This window comes from Dendrobates tinctorius, unplaced genomic scaffold, assembly GCF_039654945.1.
Source record: "Dendrobates tinctorius isolate UK_male_01 unplaced genomic scaffold, ASM3965494v1 ptg000241l, whole genome shotgun sequence".
Taxonomy (NCBI): domain Eukaryota; kingdom Metazoa; phylum Chordata; class Amphibia; order Anura; family Dendrobatidae; genus Dendrobates; species Dendrobates tinctorius.
Genome location: NW_027361908.1, coordinates 14,202,563 through 14,220,346, shown reverse-complemented (window position 1 = coordinate 14,220,346; position 17,784 = coordinate 14,202,563). Strand labels below are relative to the sequence as shown.

The 17,784-nt window shown below is 43.0% G+C and overlaps 1 protein-coding gene across 2 annotated transcripts in view; it reads left to right on the top strand.

Moving 5' to 3' along the window:
- Positions 1 to 17,784, top strand: part of MON2 (MON2 homolog, regulator of endosome-to-Golgi trafficking) — a 139,786-nt gene that overhangs the window by 75,185 nt on the left and 46,817 nt on the right. For both annotated transcript variants that reach the window (XM_073556966.1, XM_073556967.1), the window contains exons 20-25: positions 7,460 to 7,561; positions 11,971 to 12,081; positions 12,496 to 12,671; positions 12,746 to 12,908; positions 14,411 to 14,704; positions 15,034 to 15,232. In XM_073556966.1, the coding sequence (XP_073413067.1) occupies positions 7,460 to 7,561; positions 11,971 to 12,081; positions 12,496 to 12,671; positions 12,746 to 12,908; positions 14,411 to 14,704; positions 15,034 to 15,232 (1,045 nt within the window). The remainder of the gene's footprint in view (positions 1 to 7,459; positions 7,562 to 11,970; positions 12,082 to 12,495; positions 12,672 to 12,745; positions 12,909 to 14,410; positions 14,705 to 15,033; positions 15,233 to 17,784) is intronic.

The following is a 17,784-nucleotide window of genomic DNA, read 5'->3' as shown; positions in this document are numbered from 1 at the left end:
AGTAGGGTGCTTTTGTGTGATGTGGTGTTGGATTAACATGTACTAACCGGGAAGTCCTCTCAATGCTCTGTAACCCAACTGAAGCGGGGGAGAGGTGCCGCCCCTTATGTCTCAGTAGGTTCCTGTCCTGGCGGGGCGGATCCCTCTCTCAGGTGTGCTGTCATGGGTTCCGGAAAAACCGGCTACCAGTAAGTAACCATGGTGGTTTTACCTACGTTACGCTTCTCTTGATGAGGAGGTTGCAAAAAACATGCTGACAGATTCACTTTAAATGCAAATTAAAGTAGTTGTCTGTGACTCGAACATTGATGATCTGTCCTTAGGATTGGTCATTAGTGATGAGCGAACGTGTTCGGATAAGCTGTTATCAGAGCATGCTCGAGTGCTAACTGAGTGTCTTCAGTGTGCTCAAAAATATGTTCAAGCCCCCACACCTCTGCAGGGATTGCATGTTGGTTACGGTTCTCAGATCATTCGCAAGACATGCCGTCGCGGGGATTCGAACATATTTTTCGAGCATACCGAAGGCACTCGGGTAGTACACAGGCATGCTCAAATAGCACTTTATCCAAACACATTCGCTCATCACTATTGGTCATCAATATCTGATTGGTGGGGGTGCAACACACAGCACCCAGGGGGATCAGCTGATTCCAGTGCAAGCTGGAACTGCTCAGTTGTGGAGCTGCATAGGACAACTCTGTCAATGGGGCATAGGGCCTGCGGCCGGGTACTGCACCTCTGCCATCTATTCATTCGCATAAGGGGCGGATACTCGGTACCCAGCTGCTGCCACTATGCAGGTGATGGAGCTGTGCTGTTGCAGATCTAAAACTGAGCAGTTCCATCTGACACCGGTAACTGCTGATCGGTGGGGGTGCCAGGCGTTGTTCTCCCCACCGATGAGACATTAATAACATACTAAAGCCACATTCATACGTTCAGTATTTGGTCAGTATTTAACCTCAGTATGTGTAAGCCAAAACCAGGAGTGGGTGGTAAATACAGAAGTGGTGACTAGTGTTGAGCATTCCGATACCGCAAGTATCGGCCGATACTTGCTGTATCGGAATTCCGATACCGACTTCCGATATTTTTTCAATATTGGAAGTCGGCATCTGAATCGAAAGTTCAAAGTTGATTGACAGCCTGACGTCGTCATGATGCTCGGTGTGTGCGCATCATGATGCGCCGTCATTTCGGGCCTTCCGGGGGTCTCTGCCGGCCTGCCGGGGGGCTGTGTGGACTGCCCGGGGTCTGTACCGGCCTGCCGGGGGGCTGTGCCGGCCTGCCGGTGGTCTGTGCACCCTGTGGGGGTCTGTACCGGCCTGCCGGGGGGCTGTGCCGGCCTGCCGGTGGTCTGTGCACCCTGTGGGGGTCTGTACCGGCCTGCCGGGGGGCTGTGCCGGCCTGCCGGGGGGCTGCGCTGATGTCCGGGGGTCTGTGCAAGCATCGTCCGATGGGACTACAAGTCCCATCTGGCGATGCCTGCTACCATGACAGTGATTGACACATTAGCCAATGATGGGACAGTAGTAGTCCCATCATCCGGCTAATGTGTTAAATGTTAAAAAAAAATACTACATACATACTACATGCATGCTACATACATACTACATGCTACATACATACTACATACATACTACATACATACCACATACATACCACATACATACCACATACATACCACATACATACCACATACATACTACATACATACTACATACATACTACATACATACTACATACATAACACATATATACTACATGCATGCTACATACATACTACATGCTACATATATACTACATACATACTACATACATACTACATATATACTACATGCATGCTACATACTACATGCTACATACATACTACATATATACTACATGCATACTACATACTACATGCATGCTACATGCATGCTACATGCTACATACATACTACATACATACTACATACATGCTACATACATACTACATGCCACATACATACCACATACATACTACATACATACTACATACATACTACATGCATGCTACATACATACTACATGCTACATACATACTACATATATACTACATGCATGCTACATACATACTACATATATACTACATGCATGCTACATACATACTACATGCTACATACATACTACATATATACTACATGCATGCTACATACATACTACATGCTACATACATACTACATATATACTACATACATACTACATGCATGCTACATACATACTACATGCTACATACATACCACATATATACTACATACATACTACATACAATACATTCATACAATACATACATAGACATACAGTACATATAACATAGAGTAACATACTTACCAATACTTGTCACATTGTTCCCCGAAGCCATTGTCTTTTACGGAATAAATATTAACATAACAAACCACAAAAATACTCACCCACGATCCGAAGCAGTCCACGAGTGTGTCCCACGACAATCTTGGGTAGAGAACTGCAGCATCAGCTGTTGCTGCCGTTCTCTACGGGCTGCAGGAATCCAATGACGGAAGGTAGGTATCCTTCCGCACTGTATTCCTCCGCCACTTAAAAAAAAAAAAAAAAAGTCCCTAGTCTCACTTTATGCCATTGCTGTGTGGGAAATTCCCACGCAGCAATGGCATAAAGTGAGACTAGGGACTTTTTTTTTTTTAAGTGGCGGAGGAATACAGTGCGGAAGGATACCTACCTTCCGTCATTGGATTCCTGCAGCCCGTAGAGAACGGCAGCAACAGCTGATGCTGCAGTTCTCTACCCAAGATCGTCGTGGGACACACTCGTGGACTGCTTCGGATCGTGGGTGAGTATTTTTGTGGTTTGTTATGTTAATATTTATTCCGTAAAAGACAATGGCTTCGGGGAACAATGTGACAAGTATTGGTAAGTATGTTACTCTATGTTATATGTACTGTATGTCTATGTATGTATTGTATGTAGTATATATGTGGTATGTATGTAGTATGTATGTAGCATGCATGTAGCATGTAGTATGTATGTAGCATGCATGTAGTATATATAGTATGTATGTAGCATGTAGTATGTATGTAGTATGTATGTGGTATGTATGTAGCATGTAGTATGTATGTAGCATGCATGTAGTATGTATGTAGCATGCATGTAGTATGTATGTAGCATGCATGTAGTATGTATGTAGTATGTATGTAGCATGCATGTAGTATGTATGTAGTATGTATGTAGTATATATGTAGTATGTATGTAGTATGTATGTAGCATATATGTAGTATGTATGTAGCATGTAGTATATATGTAGTATGTATGTAGTATGTATGTGGTATGTATGTAGCATGTAGTATGTATGTAGCATGCAGTATGTATGTAGTATATATGTAGTATGTATGTAGCATGTAGTATATATGTAGTATGCATGTTGCATGCATGTAGTATATATGTAGTATGTATGTTGCATGTAGTATATATGTAGTATGTATGTTGCACGTAGTATATATGTAGTATGCATGTTGCATGCATGTAGTATATATGTAGTATGTATGTAGTATGAATGTAGCATGTATGTAGTATGTAGCATGCATGTTGTATGTATGTAGCATGTAATTTATTTTTTTTTTTATACATTCAACACATTAGCCGGATGATGGGACTACTACTGTCCCATCATTGGCTAATGTGTCAATCACTGTCATGGTAGCAGGCATCGCCCGATGGGACTTGTAGTCCCATCGGACGATGCCTGCACAGACCCCCGAAGCCTGCACAGCCCCCCGGCAGGCCGGCACAGCCCCCCGGAGCCTGCACAGCCCCCCGGCAGGCCGGCACAGCCCACCGGAGCCTGCACAGACCACCGGAGCCTGCACAGACCCCCTGGCAGGCCGGCACAGCCCCCCGAAAGGCCCGTACAGACCCCAGAGGCTGTACAAGGGAAAAACAGGATTTTTCTTATTCCGATACCGGAAGTCCCATAGACTTGAATGGGACTTCCGGTATCGGAATCGGCGATACCGATACTTTTTTTTTTAAGATCGGCCGATCCATTCCGATCCGATACTTTGAAGTATCGGACGGTATCGCTCAACTCTAGTGGTGACGTGTTTCTATTATACTTTCCCTCTGGTTGTTCTACTCCTGGTTTTGGCTTACACATACTGAGGTAAAAAACTCACCAAATACTGAACGTGTGACCATGGCCTAAGGCTAGGACATCAGTATTAAAGTCCTGACAACCTCTCTGTTGGGTGGAATAGTTTTATAATCCTCCTTAGGATCAGGCTACGTTCCCACAATGAGCTTTTGGTGAGTTTTTGATGCTGCAGAATTTCTGCACCCATTATGTAAATTGGGTTATTTGTGGTTTTTCATTGCCCCATTGCATGTATTTAGTTACCATGCGCTTTTATCTCATTTCTGACGCTGTTTTTTGTCTCTTGTTGGTGTGTCGTTCTTTTCACCTAGTTGCTTTGTTTTTGATACTTCCTGGTATTTCTTTGACAAAACTTTATTGTTATACTTAAGAGCGGACTACATGCGTTTTTGATACATTTCCACCACAAAAACACACTGAGAATGTATATGCGTTTTTAACTGCAGATTTTCCACACCTAATGCAAGTTTTTTGGGAAATTTTGCGCAGAAAACTATGTACCCACAAGAGAATGTGACGCACTGCGGATTTGAAACAAAAGGGTGTTTACGCTGATTATAAAAAATAAAAAAAAGCACAGTGGCCATGAGATTTTTATAAATCCCATTTACTTTGCTGGATCTGTAAGACCCTTCGTTTTTGATGCAACAAAAATACAAAACGTTAAAAACGCATCAAAAGCTCATCGTGGGAATGTAGTCTTATGATCCTGTAACTTTTTCCCTCCTTTCTGAAGTTTCCATGCAGTTTCCTTGTGTTTAGTGGGTGGTGTGATTAACACGATCACTCTCTTAATTGAAGTCAGCCTTGTACTCAGCTGGCCTCTGTGGGCCCGGCTTCACTGCTGGCAATAACCAAGCATTTGCCTTGCAGCGGCTGCAGTAAGCTTAAGCATGTAGTGAGGCTTAGAATCATCAGACCTACAATACAGGATATTGGTCTTGTATAGAAATTGGGAGTATTTGCCATACGTGTTTTTGATGTTTGCTTTGGAACAATGTCTAATACATGGTCCTGACAGCACTGATCTGATCTGCTGAGCGCTCAGATGGCCTCCTGAGAACCCCTGAGGAAGCTCCGAGAGATACACAGGGATCCCTGTGTTCAGAGTCCAAGTTTTCATGTAATAGTCTGTTACTTCAGGATTGATGGCAAAGTAGTTCAGTTTCTTTGTGAATAAAACTGATGTATTGTCTTTGCTGCTGACATATCCTGACACTTTCTTGGGGTTTGGATGTCATAGTATAAAACTGATCACCTTGAGGCTTAAGCATATCTGAAGGGTACAAATGAATTGGTAGCTTTGTATTGTTGCCATAATTCCTGCTATTGCTTGATCTCCCTCCAATATCCCAGTAATCAACCGCTATCCCCGGTATTGGTGTCCAGGGTCTGTGCTGTGGACAGTTTGATAGAGTTCTTCCACGGCAGAGCTGAGTGTTAGAGGGGTGTTCTTAAATTGCTTCAATTAGTTAGACAGCATGAAAAAAGCAGGATTGCAATTGACTTACAATGAGAGATAGTGTACATTCCTCTCCATGGAGTCTGTCCTGCAGTGCTGAGAGCTCGCTGTCATTACATTTCAGGAGAAGGGGTTAACTCTTAATGCCTTCACTCCCCCAGGCCATTTTTCATTTTCGTTTTTTCCTTACCTCCTTCCAAGAGCTATAACTTTTCTTTCTATTTTTCCAGCAATATGGCCATGTGAGGGCTTGTTTTTTATTGGACAAGTTGTACTTTTTAACAACACCATATTGTGTACTGGAAACCGCAAGAAAAAATTTAGTGCTGTGAAATTGCAAAATAAAGTGCAATTCCACTATTGTTTGGATTTTTTTTTTTTTTTTTTTATTTACCACTATATATTAAAACTGACCTGCCATTATGATTCTCCAGATCCATATGAGTACACGGGTACAAACCTGTATATTTTGTTTTTTATTGCATTTGCTGCCGCTTTTCAAACCATTTTCATGATCTGGGCCTGGTGAGGACTTATTTTTTGCACTGAGCTGACTTTTTATTGATACCATTGTGGGGTAGATACGATGTTTTGATTGACTCTTAATGCATTTTATTGAAATGTTGCGGCGACCAGAAAATGTAATTCTGGAGTTTTGATGTTTTTTTTTTCTCATTATGCCGATTACCAGTTGGATTAATTTATTTGTATTTTGATCTGAACGCAGCGATACCAAATGTGTGTTTTTATTTTTTTTCCATTGTTTTATTTTTCATGTGGCAAAAGGGGCTGATTTGAACTTTTTTTTTTTTTTTTTTTTTCTTCTCTTCGCTTTTGTTCAATAGTCCTCTTAGGAGAGTAGAAGCAGCGATCGTCTGATCCCTTGTGCTATACATAGGGATTAGGATTCAGCACTGCTATATATAGCAAAAATCACGATCCAGTATGAACATCACCTACATGCTGGTGTTCACATTAGTATAGTAATGACGGGCACGGGGGTCTTCTGCCAATGGGTGGGACTTGTGGCCAGCGAATGTTAAATTCCGCTGTCAGTGATTGACAGCAGCATTTAACTGCTTAACAGCTACAGATGGATTTCGGATTAAATCTGCCAACAAGTGTGGGGAAAGATGCATGCTCAGTTCTGGAGCCTGCATCAAAGGGGAGGCCGAGGACTATGTCATTGGTGCCGAAGTGAAAGGGAATCTGTCAGCAGCTTCATTTAGAACTGTATTAAGCAGCCCAGTAAGTGATACAGCACTGGAATTGGGGTCTCTGTCTCTACATCATGCTTCTCTCAGATTACAATACAGGAACCTGCTGACAGATTTCATTTAACATCCCAGTCAGCTCTCTCCAGTCCTTTAATTTTTATACAGCCGTTTACTGTTCACCGCTCTTCTTCTCCTCCTTCCCCAACCAGGTAAGATTTAAAAACTATTTATCTGCGGATTACTCCTATATCGGTAGGTAACTAGTGTGACCAGTTCCCTTTAACAGTCAATTTTCCTAATCCTTCTTTATATAGTGTCTCCCATTGAAAGACTATAAATGGAAACTTCATCTTGCTAGTTAGTGCCAATTATTTCTCTTTTCTGACTGGTATTTCCTAGGACAGGGTTCAGCAGCGTATTTGGCTGTACTCCTCTGAAATCCTCTATTTGTCTGGTTTTGATTGGTGCTGGCCTTTAAATAAAATAACTTCCATTTTTGTTTTGATTCTAAGCTATAATGTAAATGCCATCGTGAGCCGGTTTGCTTGGAGGGCGACTGCCTTTATATGTGACGACTAATTGCCAATGCCCCCATTAATTTCATGTACTCTAATGCCATTCTCTCTACTAGGAGCCCTCTCTCTTTGCTATTGCCAAGTTACTGGAGACTGGATTAGTGAATATGCACAGGATCGAGATCTTGTGGAGGCCATTGACAGGACATTTAATCGAGGTAAATTCTGTCCTAGAGCGTTAAACATATTTCTCACTTTATTGCTCTTAAAGGGGGTGTGTTTATGTAAAATTACATTGTGTAAATTAATTTTACATTTTTAATTTTTTTGTAACGTTTTTCTTTCTCACCTGTTTATTATGATGTTTTGATTAGTTCAAAAATCTAGATGACCCACTCCCTTAAATGTTTTCTGACCTATTTATAATACAGCTTAAAAAATGCTTGGAAAACTCTCACATCCCTAGGATGACTACCCTAAGGCGTCATTCACATGAAGTAGCTACCCTTCTATGCTGCATGGGCGCTGTCCTGACACATAGTGCTGCCATGTAGTGTCGCATTACTCCGTTAGTGTGACCGTTTGCCGCACGTGGTAGATCATCATCTGTCCGAAACTGGAGAAAGGCAGATGTACAGTGCAAGCTCTCAGCGGTTTATGGACGCTATGTTTTGCACCTTACTACACTCATCTGTAAAATGCCAGCGTGGCTCTATACTTCTAGAGCTTTCTAGCTTGCACAGCTAAGTATGACCACTGTGCAGTAGTCGTCTCATCCAGGACCTCCATCAGTAGGTCAGAGCAGAGCGCAGCAGCACCGCTCACTCTTTATAGTCCACCTGTTTTCTTTGACTATGTGGCTGTGATTTCAGACTTCAGGTTTGCGAGAAGTGTGCACTGTATTCATGCTGTATCTGTCTTTTTCCTCTGCTTGCTCTTGTCCTGCTCAGAAGGTACGTTTGCTCTGCATGCATCTTATGTGCACAATCTGCTACGTGTTTGCATGTTACTGTGCTCCGCTTTCTACAGCAGTCCTATAGACCATGAATGGAGCAGAGGTAAAGCATGCTCACCTCCGCTCGTCTCAGGTGGGCAGATGCAGAGCCCTATTTCCAGGGTCTAGAGCCCCATTCTCGGGATTGCTGTAGGTCATAGAAATGATCCCTATTGCATGGATAATTTACTGAACTGGGAATAACCCTTTAAAGGGAATCTTGACAGCAGGTTTTTTTCTATGTAATTTGGCAACAGCATGAGGTAAGGACAGAGACCCTGATTCCAGCTATGTATCACTTAGTTTACTGGGTGCAACAGTTATGATCGAGTCTGTTTACTGTGCTGCAAACGGAACTTGAAAACCCGCCATTTCAATAAACTTTACAGCCTGCAATGACAGTGACCCCCTCCCCACTACCGAAGCTGCCACATCCCCCTAACCTACTGTCTTTTCCCATTAGCCTGTTCAGTGTATACCCTCTCCTTTCGATACCAGTCTGTTAGTTTGTTTTCCATATTTTTTACATTTGTGTTTTGTTTGTAATCCATTCTCGCATACATCACCATGGAATCAGTGGTGCACTAAAAACGAATAATCCTGTAATACTGCTGCAGATCTCAGTTTTTGAGCTGTGTAAAATTCTGCCCACACTGTATAACACTGTGTACATTGTATAGTGACAGAGAGCTGCTAATCAGTGGTTGGACTAGGATGCATGAAGCCAGTTGTCCTGTTCTGTACTGATAATCTCCTGCTGATAACACACTGATTGTATTGAAACCGCACAACACACCACAATAAAGGGGCCTTTACACATAGCGATATCGCTAAAGCGTCACCGATTTCGTGACGCAGCAGCGATATCGCTATGTGTGATACTTACCTCCGACCGGCTCCCCCGCTGTCTGTCGCTAATCGCGCAGCTCTATTTCTCGTCGGGCGGTTCCAGCTGGGCTTCCTGCTGGCGCCGACGAGCGACGCGTGGAGGCGGGCGGGAGGATGTCAGGATCGCCGCGTCTCAAAGGTAAGTAACGAACGCTGCTGCATCGCTGTGAGATCTGCCTGTGTGGCAGCTCACTAGCGACCATTTAGCGATGCACCAGCGATCCTGACCGGGTCGTATCGTTGTCGGGATCGCTGGTGCATCACTAAATGTAAAGGGGCCTTAAGCGATACATCACTGTAATCACAGTCTCTGCTTCTAAACTAAACTGTCAGATTACATAGCAAAAACCTGCTGACAGATTCACTTTAATGCGATCTACACCCTTAGACTTTTATGTAAGCAACTTTAACAGAATGTAGCATTGCATTTTAGCCTTTTTTTTTTTTTTTTTTTTTTTTTATACATTTGGAGTATTTTCTGGATAATCTTGCTGTGTGATTCACAAACTGAAGGATGCTTAGAAGTTTCTAAATTATTTTGTATATCAATTAACCCCTCCTGAAATGGCCATCTTTTTCCCCCCCTCTTTTTTTTTCCTTCCATTTTTTCAAGAGTTATTCTTCCATTTTTTCAAGAGTTATTCTTTTTTCTGTCCACATGAACGTACGAGGGCCTTTTTTTTTTTGGGGGGGGGGGGGGAGGGGACAAGTTGTACTTTTGAATACTTTTGAACAAGTGTTGTATTTGTTCAGCTTTTCTTTTTATATTTTATTAGTGAAAAAAATGACAACTTTTTTGTTTCTCCATTTTTCGAGACTTATTAGATAGAGCTGTGTGAGGGCTTATTTTTTGCAAGGCGAGACAACATTTTTATTATCATTTTGGGATAAACATTACTATTTGCTTCTTACATTATTTTTTTGTGATATTGTGGTGACCCAAAAAAAAAATAGAGTACCATATATCACCAGGCAACCCTCCTCACCCCCACATCCTCCCAAAACTTCTGAACATCCCTGCAATGATATCCTATGTATTGATACTGCCTTACTGCGGAGGTTGGGACCCTAAAAGCTAAATGAGAGATGACATTCCTGCTTAACGGGGCTTTCCCTAAAAATCCCCTGTATAACAAATTACCCTGGTGGGGGTCCAGTCATTATAGCCATTTTGGGGCTGTAAGTCCCCCTCTCGTCTTATACGCGAGTCATATACCAGGGGTGGGAGGGGGAGCGGGGGGTGTCAGAGACCATACTCTCCCCTCCTGGCACGTCTCTACAGCCCCTGCTTCTCCCTTGGTCTTCTGCGTCCTGCTTTCAGCGTTCACGTGGTACCACTCATTAAACTCATGAATATGCGCATATTTATGAGTTTAATGAGCTGTACCACCTGACCGCTAAATGCAGGAAGCAGACGAATGATGGAGAAGCAGGGGCTGCAGAGAAGACTGTGCGCCAGGAGGGGGGTGAGTATGATTGTGCACGGCTGTATCTCCGGGTCCTCCTGCTGTGACATTCAGGTCCGAGGGATGACGTAGTCAATGTGCGCCCTCTGATGAATGAATGTCACTGCAGAGACCCAGGAGACACAGCGGTGGACGGCGATGGAACAGTAAATATCACCGATGCCGGGGGGCTCAGGACACCGGCACCTGGCCCCCAGTGACTGAGAGGTGAGTATATAATTTTTTTTTTAATTGCAGCAGCGACAGCAGCAAATAAGGGGTATTTATGGAGCATCTTATGGGGCAGCATTAACCCTTGTACAGCAGCATATGGGGGGTATTTATGGAGCATCTTATGGGGCAGCACTAACCCTTGTGCAGCAGCAATATGTGGGGGGTATTTATGGAGCATTTTATGGGGCAGCATTAACCCTTGTGCAGCAGCATATTATGGGGGGTATTTATGGAGCATATTATGGGGCAGCATTAACCCTTGTACAGCAGCATATGGGGGGTATTTATGGAGCATCTTATGGGGCAGCACTAACCCTTGTGCAGCAGCAATATGTGGGGGGTATTTATGGAGCATTTTATGGGGCAGCATTAAATTTGGGAATTACTGGAATACTAATGATGTGACTGATTGCAAATGTGTAAATGACTTACTAATGACCTTCTAGAGTAGTAAAAGTTGAGTGTTTTTCTAAATTAGGGGGGTACTTACCTTTTCTGATACAGGAACCCACTGTGAGGTAGTGAACTAATCCCAAATGCTGTAATAAAACTTTAAGGTGCATTACCATCTGAGACATTTGTGGCATAGTGAAAGTATGTCCTGTAAATGCATGACATATGTCAATTCCACTTCTATGACGCCAGCCTTTTGGGAAAATGGGATCCCTTTCTTACCCGTTCTCACTTTGGACAGGAGAAAAACATGCATGCAGCTTTTTCCCTTTTGACGGTTGCGTAAATGTCCTAGTGTTTTACTTCTGTAAAAATTAACAAGTTTGGTGCGCAGACCCTTAGCCATGTTATCTACTACAGGGCTCTGGATCAAGACCCTCCTTTTTATGGCATGCTGAATAAATGAGTTGGTACAATGATACATGTTTGTGTGTACGCACAATTTTAGTTGTTGGATTGCAACATTTTGACAAGATAATTATCCCGTTGCAGTTGAGAAGCTTATAACAGAACATGGTAATGTGAAATATTCTGCAGGACCAGGGACTGTTTCTCGTATTTGAGCAAACGCATATTTTCTTTCTCTAGTTGATTCATTTTATGTCTTTCACAGGTTTGCCAGCATCCAAATTCGCGAATGAGAGAATGGGGAGCCGAAGCATTAACCTCTCTAATAAAATCAGGGCTGGCTTTTAAGCATGAGCCTGAACTTTTCCAAAACCAGGTATTGACTGTCTGATCTCTTTGGTGAAGTTCAGTCACCTACACTGTTTTCTTGTATGCTAAGTTATGTATATTTAAATCTTACTTTACAATATAAGCAGCATATGTTATAAAAGCAATTTTTCAGACCTGATGAGAGTGGTTTACTTATTGTGAAAATCTACAAAAGGAAGGCTGTATAGTCCTGATACTAAAAAGGAACTTAATGAGTTTAGATAGATCTAGATTCAAAATGCTCATTTTATTATTGGAAACTAAAACGTAAAAAAAAAAAAAAATTGTACAGCCACTCTGACATAAATTTTTAAAGTAAGTATGCCAGCCTCATCTAGTCTGAGACCTATTTAATAGTCTGTATTGTGAAATCTGGTGACAGATCCACTCTGTGCTATTGAAGCCTTGTTTTCCCCCTTAGAGGCTACAGTTACTTCTTCTGAACCCCTTGAAGGAGCTTTCGTCTATAAATCATCATGATATTCGCCACAAGCAGTTAGAATGTGTGTTACAGATTTTGCAGAACCAAGGAGATAGTCTCGGACCTGGCTGGCCACTGGTTTTAGGAGTTATTGGCGCAATAAGAAATGATCAGGGGTGAGCATATGGAGAAATATCCTGCATTTTCTTCATCACACCACCTTTTTCTTATACAACCCTTTCCCTTTTAGGGAGTCTTTAATCCGGACTGCCTTCCAGTGCCTTCAGTTGGTTGTGACGGATTTCTTGCCCACTATGCCTTGCACGTGCCTGCAAATAGTTGTAGAGGTGGCTGGAAGCTTTGGACTTCAGAATCAAGAGTTGAATATTAGTTTGACATCTATTGGCTTGCTGGTAAGTTTGCTCATATATAGTTATGGTGATGGTGGTCTCCAAACCTTTACTTCCAGTATGTGTATGTTATCAGCGATGTGACGCAGCGTGGTATGCCCTGTACGATTATGCTCTAGCGTGCACCCATAATGTCTAGTACGGCCTTTTGGGGGTTACGGCACAGAGTACTGGAAACTACTAGGTTACAACTTCCTCTTATACTGAAGCGGTGGTAGTCCTTTTCCAGGAATATGTTGGCGTGCGGAGGATTTACAGGGATTGTCCTGTTGATACAAATTGTCACCTATCCACTGGATAGGTGATAACTTGCCGATCGGTGTGTGCCCCATCACTGGAACCTGTAGCAGCTGGCAGACCAGGGAGTTTGTATCTCCATTACAAGAAGGCACAGCAGGTCGGATGCCTGACCCCCAACTCCATTCTTGAGTAGGAATGAATCGATCGACGCTTGAGCATGTCCACTATTGCTCCATTCTTATGTGGTTAAAAGTTCAACTTTCTGATGATCAGTGCGGGTTTTAGTGGTTGGACCCCCACCAATCAACAGTGAAGACTTCACGTGCCATGACTTACCTGCTGACAGCTGCGTTTAAGCTCCTTGATCAGGCCCAGATATTAGTTCATCCCAACCCCCTCCCAGCGATGCTGTAAAAATGAAAAAAAAACAACACACAATTGATGGTTTTTGGTTGCCACAAAATTGGCAAAAATAGCAATGAAAATTGATCAAAACAAACCGTATGTACTAAGGGGACAAGAAAAAATGCAGAATCTAAAAATATTTCACCACACTTGGAATATTTTTCTCACTTTCCAGTACATTATAATGGTAAAATGGATGGGTTTATTGAAAACTAAAACTCATCACCTCCCAAAAAATAAGCCCTCATACAGCTATATAGATGGAAAAATAAAGTTATGGCTTATGGAAGGAGAGAAAAAAACAAGCTCAAAAATGAAAAATTGCTCAGTAAATAAAGGGGTTCATGGAGGGGTTAAAGAACTTTTGACATTGAGCTGTTACTCCCGTAATAGGACAAAGGGGCATTTTAGGTCTTCACTCATCAACTTCCCTTAGCGGAGGGGGATGAAGTGGCATTATTACACCTTATGACCAAACTGCAGCCCCCCCCTATTGTTTACACCAGTGTTCCCAACTCCAGTCCTCAAGAGCCACCAACAGGTCAGGTTTTAAGGATTTCCTTAGTATCGCCTAGGTGGTGGAATCCTTGCCTGTGCGGGTGAGCAGATCTCACCTGTGCGGGTGAGCAGATCTCACCTGTGCAATTTTAAAGGAAATCTTAAAAGCATGACCTGTTGGTGGCTCTTGAGGACTGGAGTTGGGGAACACTGTTCTACACCAATGGATACGACTCATGAACACCCGCTGATGAGAACTTGGGGGCTTGATATTGTAAAAAAAAAAAAAAAATTTGTCTGTGAAAAAGCATGTGACCTCTACTTGTACAGTGTTAACTTCATGCTATGATTTTGGTTTTCAGTGGAATATCTCTGATTACTTCTTCCAACGAGGAGAAACTATAGAAAAGGAACTAAACCGAGAGGAAGATTTGCTTCAGATGCAAGCAAAAGAGAAAGGAGTAGTTTTAAATCGTCCCTTCCACCCTGCGCCCCCATTCGATTGCCTATGGTTGTGTCTTTATGCCAAATTGGGAGAACTTTGTGTTGACATGCGCCCAGCTGTCAGAAAGAGTGCTGGCCAGACATTATTCTCTACAGTCGGGGCTCATGGAACTCTACTACAGCATCAGACATGGCACACCGTCATTTGGAAGGTACGGGCAGTGGTTGGCCATTTTTTTTTTTTTTTGTCCTGTCTGTATGTGTGCAGCATTTATGTTGGTGTGTTGGCAGTTTTTGCTGATACGATGACTTCTTGGTGCCGTAGGTACCCGTTGCGAATACTCACCTTGAGCAGTGGCAGCGTTTTTCTGTCTGCTTCCAACTCTGTAAAATCATAGAAAGTGCTAGCAGGAAATGGTGATATTTAGAGAATCTCTTACGTAGCATACATTATTGTATTCCTTGTAGTGTGGATTATGCCATTGTGCCTTCATAACAACTTAAAAAAAACCACTTTTCTCTGATCTCTTCTCTGCTCTAGGTTCTGTTCCACCTTTTAGATCAAGTTCGAGAGTCTTCTACCACTGCTGATAAGGAGAAGATTGAATCAGGAGGTGGGAACATCCTCATACACCACTCCAGGGACACAGCAGAGAAACAGTGGGCCGAAACCTGGGTATTAACCCTAGCGGGTGTAGCCCGAATATTCAACACCAGGCGATACCTCTTACAGCCATTAGGTAAGATCACGGTGCCCATTTTGAGCTAATCAAGGGGGAAATCTCTTGTTAGCTGTCGTCATCCATTAGCTAATGCAGAGTCAGGCTACAAAGAAGGCCTGTCTTTGGAGACACAGGCATGATTCATAAGAGAATCCTAATATTTAATTTTCTTTGTTTTGCCATTGTGTGGGAATTAAATATTGGCATAAGTAGGAGACAGCAGGCAGGGACTAGCAGAGGACTTTGTATTCCACTGCCATCGTGTTTATTAAAAGTCAAGGTTATGATACCATTACATCAGTGACCATTAGCAGCCAATCCTTCTGCACCTAACTACTATCTAGACCTACTTACCTTTTTCACAATACACATATCAGCTATCCATGGGATAGCACAGGGGGCCCTCATTCCCCCTTTACCACTTAGGCCGAAATACTATCTTGAAGAATGCTCGTTTTCTGTAACCAGTCAGTGTAAACAGGCTGCCAATCACCAGATTAACAAGCGAAATGCTCGTTCCTCAGGTTAAATGACTTTGTTTGTGCAGCACATAAGATCATCGTTGACAGCAGCTCATCCTCCTGTGTAAACATGACTCAGTCAGCTGTCATTAAGGCTATGTGCACACATCACGTTTTTTTCGCGTTTTCGAGGCGGTTTTAAACGCGCGATTTTGCCACGAAAACGTGAAAAATAAGCATCCCATGCAATCCTATGGGATTCCGCAATGCTGTGCTAATGCTGCGTTTTTTGCGCGGCGGAATCGCTTCGCGGTAAAAAACGCAGCATGCTCATTAATTTTGCGGAATCTCGGCAATCCCGCACCCATAGGATTGCATTGTTCCACTTACTTCCCGCATGTGGCTGTGCCTACCATGCGAAAATTAAGCAGAACATTTGCGAATGGTACCCACGGTCCGGAGGAGAGGAGACTGTCCTCCGGGCTTTGGGCACCATATCCCTGTAAAAAATAGAATTAAAATAAAAAATATTGTTATTCTCACCTTCCGGCGTCCCGCACAGCCTTCCCGCCTCTCTCCACGCTCCCGGTCCCAGTAATCCTTTGCGAGAATGACCGCAATGACGTCAAGATCTCGTGGGAGTGCGACGTCTCGCGGTCATTCTCGCAAAGGATTACTGGGACCAGGAGCGTGGAGAGAGGCGGGAAGGCTGCACAGGACGCCAGAAGGTGAGAATAACAATATTTTTTTTTTTTTATTATTTTTTTATATTTTATCTTTTATTACTGATGCTGCATAGGCATCCTCAGTAGTAAAAAGTTGGTCACACTCGTCAAACACTATGTTTGACGAGTGTGACCAACCTGTCAATCAGTTCTCCAAGCGATGCTCCAGATCGCTTGGAAAACGCTAGCATTTTGCAAGCTAATTACGCTTGCAAATCGCTAGTTTTTCCGCGGGAAAATCGCGGGAATTTAAAATGCGATTTTCCCGCGGAATGGAATTCCGGAATTCTCGCGGTAATTTCTGCGAGAGTTCCGCTACGTGTGCACATAGCCTTACTGTCGCATAATGTTCTATTACAAAGGGACCTTGACTGTACATATGTAGTATAAAGATAAGGTGCCTTATTTTACAAACTTCTTGTTGCTCTAGAGTTTGAGTGAAGCAGCACTTATGTCCTTTTAAACTGTTTATTTCTGCATATTTATTATGCTTTGCTTATCTAGCGCTCTTTACATACATTTTTGCTGTCTCCATTGAAGCTCACAATTTAGATTCTCTATCAGGATGTCTTTAGAATGTTGGAGGAAACCAGAGAACACGGAGGAAGCCCATGCAAACACTGGGAGAACATACAGACTCTTTGGTGGGATTTGAACCCAGGACCCCAAATAAAATGCTTTCTTACCTTTTTTTTTTTCCACTGTATTATGGAGATACAAGGCACTGAAATTACTGGTGCCAAATATGTTCGTTTTCTTATAATTCAGAAGGGCGTTTTACTTTTGGTAAACTCTGTGGACGTGCACCTTCATTCCACTATGATGATCTGTCATAAAAAGGCAGCGTCGTGGGGAAGAAAAAGTAGACACCCACAGTTCTGACTAAAACGAAATGCCCATGCAGAAAGTCCGAACTGTCCCAAGTGTGATCGCAAGAGACTATATCTCACATAACCACACTAACAGTAATACTTATCCAGCCTTGGTCCCCTGCTCCTGAGATGTTCATCACTCTTCCAGCAGTTCCGACACACTGACGCTGCCACAGTCTCCTCTCCGAGCACTTAATACCAGGATGCACTGTCAGTGTGGTGACGCTAGTGCCTCCTCTCCCTGCATTTACTAACAAAGTGCTGAGAGGCATTGTCAGTGTGGTGACACAAGCGCTTCCTCTCCCAGAGCTTTACTAGCAGAAAGTGCTGGAAGGCATTGTCAGTGTGGTGACACAAGCACCTCCTCTCTCAGCGCTTTACTAGCAGAAAGTGCTGGGAGGCATTGTCAGTGTGGTGACACAAGCACCTCCTCTCTCAGCGCTTTACTAGCAGAAAGTGCTGGAAGGCATTGTCAGTGTGGTGACGCTAGTGCCTCTTCTCCCAGCGCTTTA